General features: G+C 30.8%; 2 protein-coding genes across 6 annotated transcripts in view; both read right to left on the bottom strand.

Moving 5' to 3' along the window:
• The window catches only part of LOC130893919 (N-acetylgalactosamine kinase), a 108060-nt gene extending 97386 nt beyond the window's left edge, over positions 1 to 10674 (bottom strand). For 2 of the 4 annotated variants that reach the window (XR_009059266.1, XM_057800374.1), the window contains exons 1-4: positions 10413 to 10674; positions 8514 to 8681; positions 8212 to 8413; positions 2101 to 2209 (exon numbers count right to left, since the gene is read on the bottom strand). Coding sequence is in view for 3 of the 4 variants with exons in the window: in XM_057800374.1 (XP_057656357.1) it covers positions 2101 to 2209; positions 8212 to 8413; positions 8514 to 8681; positions 10413 to 10537 (604 nt within the window). In the remaining variant the exon portion in view is untranslated. Of the gene's footprint in view, positions 1 to 2100; positions 2210 to 8211; positions 8414 to 8513; positions 8682 to 10378 lie in introns of all 4 variants that reach the window. The other 2 variants (XM_057800375.1, XM_057800372.1) reach the window with 2 other exon arrangements.
• A 1650-nt stretch (positions 10675 to 12324) lies between these two features.
• The window catches only part of LOC130893694 (uncharacterized), a 700192-nt gene continuing 692424 nt past the window's right edge, over positions 12325 to 20092 (bottom strand). For both annotated transcript variants that reach the window (XM_057800002.1, XM_057800001.1), the window contains one exon: positions 12325 to 18810. In XM_057800002.1, coding sequence (XP_057655985.1) covers positions 18710 to 18810 — 101 coding nt within the window. In that variant the 3' untranslated portion in view covers positions 12325 to 18709. The remainder of the gene's footprint in view (positions 18811 to 20092) is intronic.

Raw genomic sequence — 20092 nt, 5'->3', positions numbered from 1 at the left:
TCCGTATTCACTAAGCCATTCTTCATTACGCTTCGAAGGGCAGTATGCTCTTTATAATAGTGAACCTTCCAGGGACAAATTTACGCCGAATGGGCTTCCACTTTCCTCGTGCATTAACACGAACGTTCGTCAGCGCAAATCACTGGGTCAGTGTAGAATTTACAGGACATATCACGGGCTTCCAAACGTTGGTTTTTTGTCTTTTATCGCTTTTAATAAAATAGAAAAGTCCTTATGTATTCGAAAATAATGTCACACCATTTTTATCCAAGTTTTTGAGAAAAATACGGAATATATTTTATTTTCAATAATACTGTAACCTGTTTAATTTAGTGTTTTTTTGTTGTATAAACAATACGGTAATTTGGTTTTTTTCTTATTGTTCGACATTGATAATAAAATTTCAAAATGAGTTCAACGACAACCCTTCATTAATATTTTTCCAGCCTCCGATAGGCTAAAAATAAAAGACAAGTTGGTATAAAACGATAATTTTCTTACCAAAAGATTGGTACACCAAAGAGATTGAAACATTTGTCAAATCTGTGGACAAGCTTTTCAACACAATGGTGAATCTGCGGTTTACTTTAACCATTCTACCCACTCGTTGAAATAGGTCATCCGAAACGACAGATTTGCATCCTTGGCCCCCTTCATCATGTACATTCACGCACAACAGCATCACTCATGAAGTTTTCGCCATACACACGACACATTTTCCGATGGGTTTCTGCAGCACTATTGCCTTCAGCCTGTAGAAAACGAATCACACTTCGCAATTTACACTTGGGACAATAATGGCGAATATGGTTACGTGGCTGTAGCACAACGCCAGCTGACGCCTGAATATCAACAATAGCAGAGTGTGTAGTGCGAGATATTCGCAGTCACCTACAGCGCTTTCTTCAGCTCGCGTCTGCACGGAGCGATCGGAGGTTGAAAAAAAAACACGGCCCTCGTATTTCAACCACCTTCCATTCCTCTAGTCCACGGTAAGTTGCTACGGGTATCTGAGAAAATTATTTATGACGGGGATATTTTTGAATATAAACCTATTCTGGTATAATATGAAATATTTTGCTACGAGGCGATTCGTGAATTGATGCAAATTCGAGGGTGAGTGGATGACGTGAAAATAATGGTGTAATAAAAAACAAAATTTCTCCCCCTTTGTTTCTGAGTTTTGAGATGGAAATGAAATATCGGCAACTTTCAACATAGTCTTTAATAAAATCACCATCAGTAAAAGGTTTTGATCTTTTCGCGACTTCTAATGAAATAATAAAATTTGATTTCAGGGCATCTTCGCTTAGCTTTAGTAAATAACGATTGTTGACCTTGAAGTTTAGATTTTAAGGATGACAAGGTATCGATTCTTATTGTGGTTTACCTCTCCATTCTATGAAAAAATATGCAATTTTCCGCTTAGACTGAAAAACTCTGTCCTCACTATCAACGTTTTTGTGACATTATGCCAAAATCGTAACGGTTATGGAGCTCGACACAACAATTATGGATATCGCACGCGCACAACACAAACAAATGCACAATACCTTAACAATCACTACTTCGCAGAACAATTAAAATCCTTCTCCAACCGTATCGCTTCGATTACTCGACTCTACTGACTCACGTCGCGCCGACACACTCGTTTTATATGGTTAAAGAAGGTTCTAGTCTAGACTCGAAGCGCGTGAAAGATTCTATCGTTTTCGCTTGCTGCTAAGAAATGGCGATACTGTCTTTTTATCTCGCTTGTCTAGGAACGCGCTGCCCTTGAAATTACTTATAAACATCCGTAGACTTGAGAGTACAAGTATTTAAAACAATCGTAGAGAAATCGAATGAAGTCTAAAAGCTCTAAAAAACACAATCCTTATTTCTTTGACACATTGCGATCGCGAGCCTTATTGGTACGGCCCAGGGGCCGAAAGTGGCCCGCATCTTTGACATGACTGCTTTAGACAGTAGTGTAGAATTATTTATTCCGTGAACTACACCATGAGAAAATTTGTTCATGTTTCGCATTATTTTCACGTCATCTACTCACTTCCGTATTTTTTACATAAAGTCCCGGAACACCCTGTATATTTATCTTACCTTCATTTGCTAAGAATGCAATAGCTTGATCCATACCTCCTCCTTGTGTTCCTATATAACGCTCACAATCTGCACAAAGATTTGCCATCTTTTCTTTGGATATAGATAACTGAACAATAAAAGGGTATGTAAATAAAATTGTAGAGTATACATACATTCAATTATATAGATTAAACATAGAGAATTTATGGTTAAAGTACCACATTAAGAATTAGTTACATTAATTGATTGAAGATTGTGGCGTATTCTAATTTAATAATTATATTAAGATAGCGTACAGTGAAATCCTCAATATTCATCCCTTTTGATTAAAATAAAAGACTAACTAATAAATTGTCTAACATAGTTTTAGAAATTCTCTGTTTAAATTGTGATAAAAAGTACATTGGTCATTGTAAGAGGTCATTAACCAATCTAATAACCTTTTACAAAAATGATAGCAAATTATAACCCAATAGATGTTCTATAGCACCACAAGTTTTCTATGAAAGTCATTATTAATGTGCCAAACTCATTAACTGTGTCTAGTTTCCTATCAACACTTTAACCGTATCACCGGTCTCTGAGACCGAACAGGAAATTTGGCTCTTCGAGATTGGCATCCCCGACGGTTCATCCCGCTCAGTAGCTCTCCAGCAGTTTCCCGCTAATTGTTATTTGTAACCTTCAATTTTTATGCGGATTTTTTTGAAAAAAGTTTGTCTCAAATTTCACTTTTATAATACGCGTATGCATGGAAATGAAGAATTGCAATGAGACTGTTGAGTAAGTTAGAGGTTAATCGATTGATGCCATAAAGACATCGATCTCTTTCATAGTTTTGGATTTATTCATTTTTATACACAGGGATGACAACAATATTCCGAAAATTTCTCGGTTTTGCGCAAAAATATGGAAAATATGGGTTCGTATTAAAAGTATGTGAAAAATAATCAGAGATTTCCATAAACGTATCAGTTTTTGAATCGGACATGTGGTTTTTCCGAAAATCCAATTTTCAAGGATTTTTCCGAATTTTCCCCTCGTCATAATATTTTTTCTGAAAATTGACAACTTTTTGGAATTCCCATATCATTTAACCCCCATGTGCAAAATTTGATGAAAATCGGAGTCAAAACGTTTTTTCTCCATGTTCATTTTGAATTGTGGAATTCCATTCCAAAAGCTCAAATTCAAAGCTTTATAACTCGCCTGGTATAATCACGAATGAGCAGATATATATTTTTTATTGTAGATCTCCTTTCGATTCACCAATAATAAAACGCCCCAATTATAAAAATGTAGATATTATTAAATTTTTTGGTTTTATTTTTAAGAAAAAAAATGTATCCCTATTTACACCTTGTATAATTTCTACAACCGGAGTTTTGGAGAAATTTAATGGGAATTATTATCTATAAGTATATTTTCTGTATCCAAATTCGTTGGAAAGACTTGTTTAACTATATTTATTTGAAAAATTCTATGCAATGAATTTTCGGCCCGTTTCATAATTTTCAGCCGAATTCTCATGAATATGCATTGTTATTATACATATTCTTATTTAAAATTTTTTTCGTTTTATTTTCAAGGGTAAAATGAGAAGAATATATTTTTTTTCAGACAATATCATCATTAAGCTTCCGTATTCTGTATATTTCTACATTAATATTCCATAGACGTGGAGCATATAATTTTTCAAGGGGTATATTTTACAAAAAATTTGAAAACTTAATTTGAATAAAATTCAAATATTATGGACATTGTAATGGAAAAATTAAAACGTGACGTATTTTTATACGAGGATATCAATTTTGGAGCCATTTTGCCAAAATTGTCATAGTTAAGAAAAAAAAATATTTTCTGAAAATTCTTCAAGTGAAGTATGAGAAAAAAAATTTTTGTTCAAAATCGATTAAATAATGAAAATTTTCATCAGTTACTCCAAATTTGGATTTTTGTTCGGAAGTAGCTTACTATTTTTTAAACGACGAAAACCAAAATTTTTTTATCCATATCATTGGAATTTGATGATAAAACTGATATCGCCATTGGATTTTTCATCCTCAAAAACCCTTTATCCTAGACATGAGCTTAGAAGGGGAAGGAGATTTCGTAGGAAAAAAATAGAAAAATATTGTATAGAGAATCAAAAATGATGAACATTAAGATAGCTTCTAACCCCCCAAAAAAATCTGTGAGTCGTCGTGCACTGCATATCATATTTTATTGTTTATGGTTTTGAGAGTGTTGATGCCATTGGAGATCGATCACTAAGAAACAGAAAACTGGAGTCAACCCTATATGGATTTGCAGGCTATACAACTTTGATTCCTGTTGTGCCTAGACAGAATAATTTAGTAATATTGGTGTCATCAATGCATCACAGTATTGAAATTGGACAGAAAACACAAACCAATAAAATGAGAGCAGAGTGGACTTGCTAGACATGAAATGTGCGATATATTACTCCAGTCGAAGAACCAGAAGATGGCCCTTTGCAATATTCTATCATATGTTAGATGTTAGTTGGATCAACTCCTTCATCTTGTACCTTTAATTTCGAAGTAATCCTCTAGTAACTAGATACCTAGATATATACGAGATCTAGCAATGGAGCTCATGAAGTCACTTATTCACTGAATAATACAGGGCTTCGGGAGGGTCCCACAGTTTTATAAACCTTGTTTTGATTATCAAAAAAATAATAGGAAAGACAATTACGAGGATGTATTGATATCTAGTTAGCCTAGACCAATTCTATGCAAACAAAATATAAAAATATATAAAATATAAAAAACATAACAACGAAAAATAACTTATTAGAAGTGTCAGTGTAAAGTTTGACGTCAAAAAAGTAAACCAGAGTTACGCAATAAATTGAAAGAAAGAAGATGTCAACCGAAATTGTGAAAATCGAAAAATTAGAGTATCGAGCCATCATCAAGTATCTGTATTTAAAAGGGTTAAGAGGTAAGCAGATTTACGAAGATATGCTTAATACCCTTGGTGATCAATGTCCTTTGTATGTGACCGAGAAAAATTGGACTGCAAGCTTCAAAACAGGTAAATTTTCCATTGAAGATTATGACCGATCGGGAAGGCCAGTTTCTCTGTGAGTCCCCGAAAATATCGATGCAGTTTATGACATGATTTTATCAGTCTGCTTGTCACTTCCAGATATATTGTTTCGATAACCTAACCAATTTTAAATAATTACCATCTTGGTTAGGTTAGGTTTCATTGATTTATATGTAATGTCTAAAATAATCGAAATAATATGTCTCCCCCACCTTAAATTTACTATCTGTACCATCAGAAACAACCCCAAATGCGTGAAAAATTTTTTGAAACAATTTTTGCCTAGAGTCCCAATTATTAATAATTACCCAGGTAATGTCATTTGACTACCTGGGCATAAAAATAAACGCAGACCAGAACAGAATAAATGAAGTAAAAGGACAAGCAAACAACATTATCTCGAACAATACCAGTATGAACAAAAGGGCAAAAGTTAAAATATACAAAACCTGCGTTAGTACCATATTGACATGTGCTATAGAGCGGACAACAAAAGAACGAACAACAGAAATGAAAATACTCAGAAATATATGCAAGTACAATCTAAGAGACAGAAAGAGAAACACAGACATAAGACACGAATGTGAGGTGGAAGACATATTCAGACATCAAAAACCACTGCATAATCCGAAAGTAACGGTTTGGGAGCAATCTCAAGCAAAGGAATTATGAAAAATGAAATGAAAATGGAAATATTATACGGATGTTTCCTGCAAGACTAATTTCCAAAAGAGGTGATTCCCTTGGCCCCCACGTAGCCCTGTCTTGGCGCCTCTTGATTTTTTTCTGTGGGGATACCTCAAACATTAAGTTTACATAAACAATCCGAGGGGCATCAGTCAGATGAAGGAAAATATCCGCCAGGAAATGGCAACAATCATCCCAGATTTATTGACAAGAGTTTTCACAAATCTTCGAGAGGGCCATCATTTAGATGAAGTTATTTTTAAAAAATAAACTTCATTCAATTACCTAACCATCATATCTTATATTTCATAAATACCTTTTGTATTTATTTTTTTATTCTATACTTAATAAATGCACGTACTATTGCGCCACCCTGTATTTGCGGCCAATTTATTAAAGTGAGAGAGAAAAAGTATGAGTTAAGTACATTTCGAAGATTCGCTTACTTTAACTTACCAATCAATACCTAATATTCAAAACGATTATGTGTCTACAATATTTCATGAAATTCATCGCCAGAAGTAGAATTCCATGTAAAGAAATTTATCCGGAATACGATCCGGAGGGCGATTTCGACGAAAGTATGCGAGACCTTCTACAAAACATCGTATACATGATGTCCTCAAGTATAGAAAGTTTAATAAGAGAACAAGGAGCTTGTCTCAAGTATCTACCAAGCAGCATACCGGATATGTTATTGGTATTCAATTTCAAAGAATCCAAAGGTTAATCATTATAATCGATTCGACGACATATACACAGTGTTTTTTTAAATTTTTAGTACGATCTTATTCGATATGTTGAATAATATACGTAACGTTAGCTGTATAAATCCGCTTTTACTGCTTCTTTTTTCGTCGTGTATATTTGGAACAAATGGCCTCTACATGTATAACATAAACTAGGTTTAGGTTACATTACGTTTTATTGTAGGTTGGCACCAAGGTTAGAAAAGAGCAATAAAGTTTAAAATGACGAGAATTTGGAGGGAACCCAGTGATCATTACACTGATTTTTGTATTGCAAATCCACTCAGAGGTGAAAATTCCTAGAATACGACCTACAATCCACATCTGCTCCAATACTATATGAAGAAGAAAATCCTTGAATTGGTTTTTGAATCTAAATCAAAAATACCACACCTCATCCACTTTCAAGATCTCAATGACTTAATAAGAGACTTAAATCTTCCAAATAATAAAGCCAAGTTACTCGAATCGCAAGTTGAAACAATGGAATGCAATTAAATCTGATGTTCGAATATATGTTTTTGCCATGACGTGAAAGGTCTATTCGAAGAAATCGGTATTCCATGTCATACATCTAAATAATGTCTTTTTATTGACAGTTCAACCAAAAGTCTGATAGCTGCTCTACTTCACATTGTAAGCAAATTTCCATCGATTCCATTAGCACATAACGTACATCCCAAAGATGCTATAAACAGCAATTAAATATATGGAATAAGAGTGGGAAATTTTGGTGATTTCAAGATGGTGTATTTTTTGACAGGAATGTAAGGTGGTTATACTACTAAAAACTCCCTTTATCTATGCCTGTTGGATAATAGAAATGATCACTACCGATAAAAACAGTGCCCAGCAATTATCGAGCTCAAAACTATATTGAAGCCACCATTGCATATTAAATTTGGTCTTATTAAACAATTTGTGGACGCTCTTAATCATGAATGAAATATTTGAAAAGTTTTTTTTCCAAAGTTCTCAGAAGCGCAAATTAAAGCTAGAATCTTCATTGGCACTCAAATAAAAAAAAATGATGAATTGTGATATTTTTGTGGAGTTACTAAGTAATAAAAAGAAAAAATCCTGGATCAGTTTTAAGGTTTTCCTGAAAACCATACACTACAACAACTAAGAGCAGTCTCAGTAAGAACGCCATAATTTTCCAAGCGGAAAACCACCACTATAAGGAACAAATTAAAAGATGTTTATGGTGGAGCAATTCTTCATATAAAAAAAACAGTTTATTATAGAACAATCATCATAATTCACGTCTGACCTGCCAAAACAATAATCCTGTGAAGCTGTCGTGGATCTGTTAATGAGGCACTGTTAGCTCAATACACATGAGAAATTAATAAAGTCGACGAAAAGTCTTCATGAAGTTTATGTAAATCAAGGAAATAAATTGTAGATCATATTCTGTTACGCTCTGAATCTCTTATTTACTAATTAACATGATGGTCAAATTGTAATGAAAAACCCTGAGCATAATCTAAAAAAACATTCTACACTAAAATTGTTTTATATAATTAATATGTTAAAGAATCATACGGATATTAAATTTGTACACAGTTTAAATCACAAATGATGCTCTCGATAAATTAAAAAACACACTCACCTTGTGAGAATGAGCTGTTGCCAAAGCGGCTGCGCTAACCAAAGCGCTGCTACTAGAAAGTCCAGCACTTTGTGGTACATTACCGCTAACTACAACTTTCATTCCTGTTAAATTTACATCATTCGGCAAAATATCTAAGATACCTTTGACACCACAAAGATAATACTGATACCAATGAGGCACTTTTTCCTTAATATTAATCCTGAAATAAATGTCAACTTAAAATTAAGCTGTAACATGGAAACCAATATATAAAGAGGCCCTAAGGGAAACAAATCTTAAAAAACTACCAAAAAACTTACTCTATGTTATCAATAGAACATACATAATTCTCAAATTTTGGATCAGTATTATGTAAATGTAACATCTTATCAGTATCTATAGAAACAGCCAATAAAACATCTTGATCTAATGCCATTGGGCATACCGAATATCCGCAATAGTCTATATGTTCTCCTATTAAGTTCACCCTAAAAGTAGAAATTGATATTGAGCTCAGAGATCTTAGCGCCTTATATAAAAAATTTCGATTCACTAATTCTACCATCTGAATAATAAGAGATTGGTCATAAGAAGACACTTGGTCTTATTAATTGGTCAGCGCTAGAAAATGTTTTATTAAAGAGTATTGAAAAATATAACACTACTAAGAAACAATATAGATGGAGGTAGTTGTCTAAAGAGACCTTTTTAGATTTATAGAATATTTTTCTTGTCTTCTTATAAAAGAAGTGTAGTAATTGAATCAAACTGACTAATAAGAAAATATCGTCACAAACCACCTAAAGGCTAGCGCATACATACAACTTTTAGTTGAACAACTGTTTCGTTGTGTATCATATGTTTAAAAGAATATATTAAAACGCACATATTGTCAACTCAATAGTTGCTAGACAAAAAAAGGCAAAAAGTTTTATCGATTTGCTTTTGATTCATGACTATAGATCAAACTCTCAATTTCTATTGTATTGAAACATACAACATGAATGCCTTTGAAAACCAATGTTTCAGACTCAAGTATTTAGATGTGGTAAAAAATCAAAAAGATCCTGTATTGAGAAATGATATCAATTTTAATATTTGGTTTTAGTAGTGTTGATGCTATAAATTAATTCAAATTTCAAAGCCAAATGGATTTAAAGATGCACACTAAAGTGTGCTCAGTTTTCTGGTTCATCCTATTCTTCTAGGGTTATCTAAAATTATTGTATACAAGGCAATAAGTACTAGATATTCATAAAATAGAATACTTTAAAAGCATTCACTTAATTCCAAATCAGTTGTTTGTAAATAACTTGGATAATGTCAAATAAAAAAATTAGAACATTACATTAAACAAAATTATTTGGTCTTTTGAGAAAAATGTATCCATAAATTATTTTTTTTTTCCAAAAACTGTGAGATAAGTTGGAATTATGTGGCAATGAACAGTTGAATTTATAATTTAAGTAGATTATGAAAAACTGAAAATATGTAAAGAATATACCATTTGAAAAGATATATTAATAGGCTATCTTGGAGTAACAGTGCACCCTTTGTAGGTACATCTAATTGAGTTTTGCAGATGGCCTGAATTATTTGAAGAAACTACTTAAAATTTTTCACATCCCTCTTCTAAATCAAAAGATTAGCAAGTTACCTTTATTTCATGAACACATTGTATTAAGTTGACAAATCTACAAAGAAAAGATGGGACTTTTGTTTATTGAACTACCTAGTAATATCTGAACTTCTATGTAAAAATTATCAGTGAAGGTTGAAACATCTCTAAGTTTCAATTTCTGGAAATTTAGCTATCAAAAATCCTTTTAATTATATAAAATACAGTGATGTCTTTTCTAATATTGTTCTAACAAGTATAGACTCAGATACAAGTATTTTCAAAAAGTCCTTGTTCAAGAAAAACTAACTGTAGATTTTTCAGAAAAAAAATTAATTGAAGATATGTCGCAACGACATCCACTTAGTCTTTAAATAAAAATTACAAGTTAATTCATTCAATAATTCAAACATTCATTCGTTAGATAATAATTATCAATATATCCACGTATGCTGTATTATTTTCGATAACATCATAGATTCCTAAACGAGAAAACTTTTATTTAATCTTTGGAAATTGTATTTTTCTTTTTTTTAATATTATGTTAATGTAAATACAAGTACCTACATGTACAGAAATACATTAGTTGAAATGAAATTACCTTCCAGGAACACGTACAAAAAACTTTGGTTTTATTTGATACAAATTTGTGAATAATTCTATCAATTGCATATATGGACAGCTTTTTACTGATAACGTACAAATAGGAACACCTTCACAATTCATTTTTTTTTCACAGTTGTACCAAAAAACAAATTACATAAATAAAAACAATTACTACTGCTTATTACTTAAAATAATTAAACTTATAGGTTAATTTCTTCTTCTCACCAAATTTTCATATGGCCTCTAATTTTACACAAGATTACCCATGTAGGATCAACATCATATATTTATAAAAAAAAAGACATAAAATACAACATGTACCAGGTGATCAACTAAGAACGGCCATCAACCATATCTCAGGAATAGATTATATTACTCTCCAGGAGCAAAAAATTATATAATAAAAGAGACGGACACGAGAAAACACGTGAAAATTATTTTCAGAATTTCAGTTTCTCCAATTAGAAGGCGTATTTGAAAATATGAAATTAAGGAAGCAGAATTTGAAATTTACCCAACTAAGTGGCACTTTATACACGATAATCGAATTCTTCAACAAATTTTGCGCTTTTTTCATTAGGTCTATGTCTTCATATAAGAGGTGGGGGAGCGTGGATCCCTTTTTATAAAAACATACCTGTAAGCCCATTTCTACTTAACTGATTTTCATAAACACTTAATGTTGTTCGAAGAGCTTTTGTCTAGCAATACAGAATATATAAATATTAAGCATTTTTTATAAGTAACGTAAATGCAAGACGGAGTTGTGTCATATATCCTAGATATTGTGATTTCTCTTGTAAGAAGTATAAAGAAGTTTCTGTAACACAAAAAAATGCAGTATGCTCTTTACACAGCCGTTACATGTGTGAAAATTTAAAGGTTTACATTAAACTTCCCTAAGTCTTTGAGAAGCTGTCATCTTCGTTCATATACTCTGATAGGGATTTGTGGCTTGTGTTGATACTGTTCAAAATGTGCTTCAGAAGCTAATGACTAGTGACCGTACTCAGGAGTTTTCGTTTTACAGAAGTAGGACCATTGAGATTTGGCGGCTGAAGGCCATCGCAGATACCTCATCTTTTTTGTATGGGTTCAAAAAATATTCTTTTACAGAAATTTCCTGGTTTATGCAGACTGCAAGGTATCTTATTTCTGGTTTAGTTAATACACTTGTGTTCTTCACTTCTATGGTTACTTGCCTAACTGTCCAATGGTCGACCATGAAAACAGCTTCAGTCATTTCTTCCTCGAATTCTAGATTAATTTTTCTGATGTTTCGGTGTCCATTCCTACAACATCATCAGCATAACCAATAAGAGTGACTTTATGCAGCATTTCCAGATTGAGTATTTTGACAATAGACTCCCACAGGGTTGGACCTACGATGGATTCTTGTGGTACTTGGTCATTTGATTTACATGTGATATTTCCGTCCAGTCGAGTATTTTGGAAAATTCTACCAGGTTCGTTATTTCCTCGATAAGTCATGCCTTCATAAGATGTTCAAGAAGCTTTCCTATACAGTCAAGCAAACACAGAGGTCTGTAGGATGTTGTATTTGTTACTGATTTTTGAGACTTCTCTAGTAATACTAGTCTCGCTTCCTCCCATCCGGTCCTGGTGCTTTTTTATTTTACTACATATTTTTTTTAACTCTTCAGAAGTAAACAGGGGTATATTGTTTATCGCAATATTTGATGGATTCCAACTTATGTTCCGTGCTTTGGGACAAGGCTTATTAAACACATTTGATTACCAAATAAACAATATATATATAAAATAATCACTGAGAGATGCAAATTCAATTTATATTAATAAAAAACAGAAGTAATAATTTTCGATTTTGTTATGTATTGTATTCCCCATAAAATAAGAAGGTTTTTGGTATTAAAAATGAAGAGCACTTTGGATTTTATTATAATTTATTTTTCATAGTCAAAATATAATAATTATAACCCTCATAATATGATAAGCAAAATTGGACACACTATTATTTGGAAAATGCAAAAACTCAAAAAATTATTACACTGATTAAACTTGAAGCAATAAAATTAGGAAAAATCAGATGGTTCGTGAGAAGTAAAGATTTTTACAATAAAAACGAGTTCCCAAAAAAAATTGCAGAAATCTTTTCGAAAAAATTGTGCAAGAGAAGTTGATGTTTTTCGAAAAAATTTTCCTTTTGCCACAAGAAACTTGAACAGCTAAATATCATAGTACTTTCCTATACAATGTTATCAGCCGGGGTTTTTATTACACTGATTGTTATATTTGATATAATAGATAAAGAAATTATTAATATTCATTAGATTTGGTGAATGATAGAAAAACATTTATTATTAAGGCATTAAAAATTTGATTATCCATGATACGATTGTATCTGTTACCATAGTGCAGAAGAATTTATATTAATGTTTCTATTGTGAATTTACCCTTTATAAATTTCTTTTTTGAAGAATTCTGATCAAAAGAGTATTGTATAATTTTTTAAAATCATATCAACATTTCTTTTGGGCGTTACTCAGTTATTTAGCAATTGGCGAATGATAGCATCACTGTAAATGAAGTTGGCTTTCACATACAGCCTTGCGGGCATCGCAAGACGTACCTTTTCAAGAGTGTCTGAGGGGCCTAGTACCTTTCAAAAATCCGTAAAAGGTAGGAAAAGGAGCATTGTTGAAGCGACTTCGCTCATGTCTACATTAGTCCACACTACGCCTTGCATTTATTTGAAACTGTTTCTAATAATTCTGGAATAGAAAAGAATCTTGATGTATGGAATATTACGTTGCAATTGCCATACAGTATCATTATTTAATATTTTTTACAATGGTACTTTTAGTTACTTATTTCTCATTCAACAAGTGAAAAAAATTGCACTTTGTAAATTCCATTAACAATTTCATAATATCAAAAATTTTCATAACGATTTTATAATGCTCTAATTTCTAAGAGACTCTTTTCATGATTTAAATAATGAATGAAAGTAATTTGTATTTCATGAGCATGAATACACAAACTTAGTGTATTATATTAAAAATACGAGTGAAATTGAAAAGTAAATACTATCAAATAAGTGATTTTAGGAAGTGAGTATATGTTATATCTTTCTTAATTTGACCCGACAATTTAGCAGTTCAATTTCTTGTCCTATTAGCGTTATCAATAAAATGTTGTAATATTAGGCTCACAGTCTTTTCCTTACATTTATATATTACAAAAAAAATATGTAAAATCAAAACATTTATTTAACACATATATACAATAATATACAAAAAGGATAAAAACACATTTATTAACAGCTTATCAATGTTGTATTGTAATAAGTTATTAAATGTGTTTTTTAAATCGTAGCTAGATTATACTTATAAACATTATTTTACACAAAAAGATTGGCGGTGTGTAAGAAAAAACGTGATATTATATAATAAAAAAATATGCAGTAGGTACACTAAACAATTAGCAACGAAAATTAAATATACTCACTTTCAAAGGATTCTGAAGTTTTAGGGAAAGTTTAATTTAGAATAACTATCAATAAAATATAAAAAAACCCATTTGACTGTTTAACAAAGGTAATTAATATTTATAACCCTATGTAATATTTTCAAAAACTCTATTCTATCTCTGTATGAATTTGCAGCTCTTGGAAATGTAAATATATTCACTTAATCTTTTCTTTTTATTTTTACAAATAAAAAGACGTCGTTTCAAATGTTTTTATATAAAGCCATTTCTCTTTCTATTTGTGTTTGTTTATTTTTATTTGTCCATTATTATTTTTTTCTTATCAGTCTTATTGTTGATTACTTCTGATTCCATATAATGTTGAGAATCTCTATATAATTAATTTTATTTGTTTAATTCATTAACTTATATTATTCTGAATAGTAATTTTATTCTTATGCTTTTCAAATTTCCATAATCTAATTATTTTTATGTATTTGTATGTTCTTTCTACTTCCGTTCCCATTTTAATCTGTTATTTCCCAATTTTACTTGCCTATACCTTTGCATAATTTGAAATTTTTTTTACACAATGTCATTCTCCACTGCTACTCTCCCTTCATTTATCCTCCCTTCAGCACCATCCTCACAATTCTCTGCTGAGGAAATCTGGCAATGTGTCCTAACCATCTTGGTCTTTGTGCACTAACGATTTGTGTTATTTTCGTCTTCTTTTACATTATTAGTTATCCATTCAAACATCTTCTCGCTTTGACACCGCTATATATTTTTCTGAGAATTTTTTTTCCATATTTCCAGTTTACTCTCATCTTTTTTGACATCGTTCATGATTTTAATGCATTTAACATATATCATTTGCATATAATAGTATTTTATATCTAACAACAAAATGTCAGTTATTTTCTCTTTTATTATTCCTTTCTGTTTTTATAGTTATTAAGGTAAGAATACCAAAGTAATTAACTGTGGTGAAGCTAAATGTTATTTAATAATAATGACACTGTATTTACTTGGTATTGTTTTCTTCTATAGTTAGAATATTTTTGGAACTTTTGTTTGATGTCAGTGAACACTAATCTAGAAAGGTAAGTACGTAACTAGTAACTATGAAAGCAAAATATATAAAATAACAAGAGTATGTGTTAGCGATCCTTTGAGAAGTAGGTATGTTTAGTTTTTTTTGCAAAAAATTCCAAATATCTTCCCTCTTTTCAACATTCTTATATTTCTAATCTGCCACTATCAAATATGTACATTCTTTACAAATTTTTAAAATATTTCATCTCCTCTTATTTCCTTGTATACCCATCGATTACATTAGTCAATTCCCAAATTTGAAAACAAATTAACTAATTTTTGGTTGATATAGTGCCTTAAAGTGGGATGTTGACTAACTCGAACTTACCCAATTTATACAAGATTTTTGGCAATATCAGTACCAAATATATATAAAATTTTTATACTATTGTAAATGACAATACTGACGTTTTAGTACAAAATGCTTACCTAAATATTTGGTATTTTTTTTTCTTCTAAGAGACAACATGTTGTTTTTCAGATATATTTAGAATAAATCCTATAAGTGTATAAGGGAGGCAACATCTATATGTATACAATAGAAAAAAATTCAAAAATTGATATTATAAGCAGTTCACATTGTACATTGGTTCTCGAAGGTCAGATATCCGTTTGTAATATCCGCCCTTGATGAACCACAGTAAACAAAGTCATTTCTTACGTTTACAGTATAAAATATCTTTATAATTTTTTATAATATCGTAACAATGGTCAATGACAGTTCGTTTAGACATCCAAGCCCTATGTTTTGAATTAAAAATCGATAAACATTCTTGCAAATACATAATTAATTTTAAAAATAGCTGCTTCTGCTTCTTTAAAATCACAGTTTTTATTTACATTCAAATCCAAACTATAAAAGCTACCTTTTAACTAGAATAGAGTGTGCTTAGCTGATCAAATAAAAAATTATTGTTAAGGTGATATAATAATTAAACACCCTGTGTATTGTAATTATATTGCTGCAAAATATATACACAATGATACCAAAATAAAATGAAAGAATTTTTAATCTGCTATGTTGATTTTTGAATCACTCCAAGTATGTAAATTTAATATTTCAACCGTGAAATCTGTTCCACTAGAAAATAATCTACCCAAAGTACTAGCATTGACAATTATACAGATCAAATTCTGTTATCTATATCTACGAAGCTAAGTAAGGACCATATAACGCCGGTGGAATCTAACGATTTATGACAATAGAAATAAGAATCAACTAACTCAGAATTGCTCAAACAATGTGAAAGAATTTCTAGGTTATGTTCGTGACGTCATCGCTTATGTTCGTGACGTCATTGCCCTTCCTAGTGGTTTTGTGTAAAAATCTGATCTACGTCATTTTATAATACACGTTTATCGTCTACACGTTCGCTGATATATTTTCGTATCGCCCCAGGAACATTTAATCTAGAAGTGAACCCGTAGCACGAACCATGGAAAGTCAAATCACAGTATGTCTCACGCTGAGATCACCACGGCTAAAATGAAATGCAGAAATTAGACGGACTGTTGATAGATTTAAAAAAAATACAATATTTGTTTCCGAAATAGAGAGAATGAGACAATATTGGGACCATTGTATAATAATTAACAATTAATGGATATTTGAGTTTGAAGTTCATCTAGTAAACAAAAAACCCTTGAAAAAGATATGTCCAGAAAGAAGACATATCAATTATTTGAAGGAATATTGAAATATTTATATGGTTATGAACTAATAACAAAAAATCGAAAGAGATCAATTAACACCATTCTGTAAGAAATGGTCGAAGATAAATAATACAGAAGAAGATGTAAAAAGTAATATAGGACTAAAGTATGTTCATTTGAAGTTGTAACATTAATTGGTCGATGAATAAAAGAAAAAACTTGTAATTAAAAAACCAATTATCGATACATATATTCCTTATATAACAATAAACTCTCGAAACATCCTCTACAACTGCTGATATTCTCGTTCTACTCACGTAAAATGGCCCGGGCGTTATAGAGTACAGTTATTAAATGTACATCTTGAGCGCAGTAGGCTAATAAAATGGTAAAAATGAGAAATTTGGATTGAAGGATTCCCGTGAGTATATGGTTACGTTTTTGATAAAATAACTGCTACTCTATTACAACCATGATGTAAAGACTACAAGGTGTGCTATGAATTCTCATTGGCTCTTGAGAGATGCGCAGAACAAGTCGAAAATGAGCCCTCGGGAAGAGCATACCTTTTAGTCTTTACATCATGATTTACAACGGCTGATTTTAAAAAGTAATTTGATCTGTCGCTACTATTTGAATTGTCGCCACGTTTTGATCATTCTGACCGTTCGCGATGACTACAGGTTTCTAAGGAAATTCGTATTTTTACATCAATTCTTTATTTTATTGAATGTAATATTTTTTATAATTTGATTAAAACGCTGGATTGATATCATTTTGTATACATTTGACAAAAAATAAAAATTGACATTGTTCTCATCCACATTTTCATTGGCAAGATAGCAATTAAACAAATTATTTCGTTGTACTGTAGTTCAATTTATTAAAAAATATTTATTGTACGTTTTTTCAAAAGTAGATGAGATACATTTAGGATCATATTATCAAAAATGAGCTTATACATGTAATAATTTTAATTAAAAAATAAATATTGAAATACCCCAACAAGTAATCACAAAACAGCCGTTTACACTTCCAATAGATGCAGCATTTTTTTCTTACGCAGAGAAATTTAAAAAGCTGTATGTATTTTTGAGAATCTCTATATTTTGAAATTAAAAATATTTGGAAACTGATATTCTGGGGAAAATTACAATACATAAAGCTTTTTAGAAATATTTTAGAATAGGCGATATATTTACTGTGTTTGTTTCAAAATTTTCTTCACTTAAGAAGAAAAAATAAATATATATTATGTAACTTATTAAATTATATGCTACAGAAACTTAAACTAAAGTTTCATTGGAGCAGAAGAGACCAAGCAAATAAAGATGAGATTAGAATGAGAAAACAATCGTGGAATCTAGTGACTATGATGAATCATTATTGAAATAACTAAATATGGAGGAGAATGAAAGCTAATATAAAATGAAACTAAGAAGAACAAATTCATTAGAAATTGATATTGAGAAAAAAAGATTAACATATGACAAAGAAAGAATATTAAAATTAATCATGAAATTTTTATCAAGCAACATTGTTGTTCTGTATTTAAGAGATACAGAAATTATTTATTATATGATGCAGTAAATATATGTTCGTGTATTCTAGATTATTGTAGTCTCTGTATCAATTAAAAGAAAAAAAAATTGTTTGCAGCAAGTGGAAATATTACTTCCGACATTTGTTATATTTTAGGCCCTTTTTATTTATCTAAAACAATACCTAATCTCTTAACAACAAAGAGCAACATCAAAAAACTCGTATATTCTTTCACAGACGCAATATTTCCACTAATAGGCCAGTCCACGAAAGTATAAAATGAAAAATAGGATAATTACTTTAAATAGTATATCATACTTTACAATATTTTTATTGCACCTAATATTAAATGAGAAGTATGAAAATGTGAGTCTTATATTAATTGATCCCGTTTTTCTGTTCCTAACTATCTTTAGACTGGCCTATGAAATGTACCATTTCTGAAATAAAAAATACAAAAAATCCACTAACTAGTGTCTAGCTGTTCTTTTTCAAAAGGTGCAAAAACACTTAATATTCGGATAAGGTGTGAAGGACGATCATTTTTCATCATCTTATAACTACCACTAAGGCCAAAGAAATGATGACCAAGAGAATCATAGGCACCAACAATTGGCTAGAATTGGTATGATCGCTCTGCTGACATGTACCTAAAAAAATGACATATAATGTATAAAGATCAAGATTTAAATTCATTAAAATATGATGATAGTGGTTTGATATATTGGAAAAAGTCAAACTACCTAGAAGGTTTTATCAAAACGTTAAATTTCTTTGAGCTATAGCAAATCAATGCATGGCGGATTATTCCTATTTTATATTTCTACAAAAAGACCTCCATGGCATTTTATTGTCTATCATTATAATAATAAAAAGTTTAAATTATCAATTATTGGAACTAGAATATTTATCTACAAAAGTTCAGACATAGGTCAAGGTTTTTAGGAATGCAACAAAATGAAATGAATAATTGAAACCCCTGTAAAGTAAGTAATATAGCGTTGCAAAATCTACAACAAACAGATATAACTGTATATAAGAACTGAAAAATTATTTGCACTACAATGAGATTCCAGCTATAGTAGACAAATGTAAAATGCACAAACAACAAATATGAACTTAAGTGAATAAGTTGAGTATTGAGTGAATACATTGGATTAATGTAGAATAATTTTTATAGCTGATAACTGAAAGATAACTACCTTCAACAATTATAATATTTTTAAAGATATATAAAGTTAAAAATAACAAATTTTCTTTGGGAAAATTTTAAATTGACAAATTCAAATACGTATATACGAAAAAAAAACAGTGAAAGTCTGGAATACTTTCTATTTAGTTTAACGTACCTTAACAGCTTTGGTCATTGGCACAGCAACAGAACAATAGAAAATTACATAAAGGACTATTACAAACCTGTTACCATACAAAAATTATATATGGTAATATTCTCTGGTACGGATAATTTGAAAAACTCCAAGCCTTTCTTAATCTCTGTGGAGCAGTTGAGTATTTTCTTAAGGGAGGGTAGAGATAAGGAGGAGTATTTCGTAGGGAAGAAAAGTTGATAAAATGTTCAGCCGTACATAATAAATGACAGTTCAAAAACCTTTCGGAATGCCGTTGATATAGACAAAGGGTATAGTATTAATGTAACAATTGTAGGTAAAATTATGTATGCTGATTTGAACAATTTTATGCCATAATTCATTATTGAAAATTTTAACAACTTGTTTAAAAGTGTTATTAGGTTTTAGTTTACCTTCAGTCTCTGAAGACGATAACATGGTTATCGAAACGTGCGTGAGACAGTGTAATTGTGAGTGTTGGTGTAGTGGTAGTGTAAACAGTGTGTTCAGTCTGAATAATGCTGTATAGCTCACCAATGTGAACAATGCAAATTGAAGGTAAGAGTAGGGAACTTATGAGTTC

Source organism: Diorhabda carinulata, chromosome 5 (assembly GCF_026250575.1).
Source record: "Diorhabda carinulata isolate Delta chromosome 5, icDioCari1.1, whole genome shotgun sequence".
NCBI classification, from domain to species: domain Eukaryota; kingdom Metazoa; phylum Arthropoda; class Insecta; order Coleoptera; family Chrysomelidae; genus Diorhabda; species Diorhabda carinulata.
Note: the sequence above shows the minus strand (reverse complement) of the source record. Positions and strands in the feature narration are given on the sequence as shown.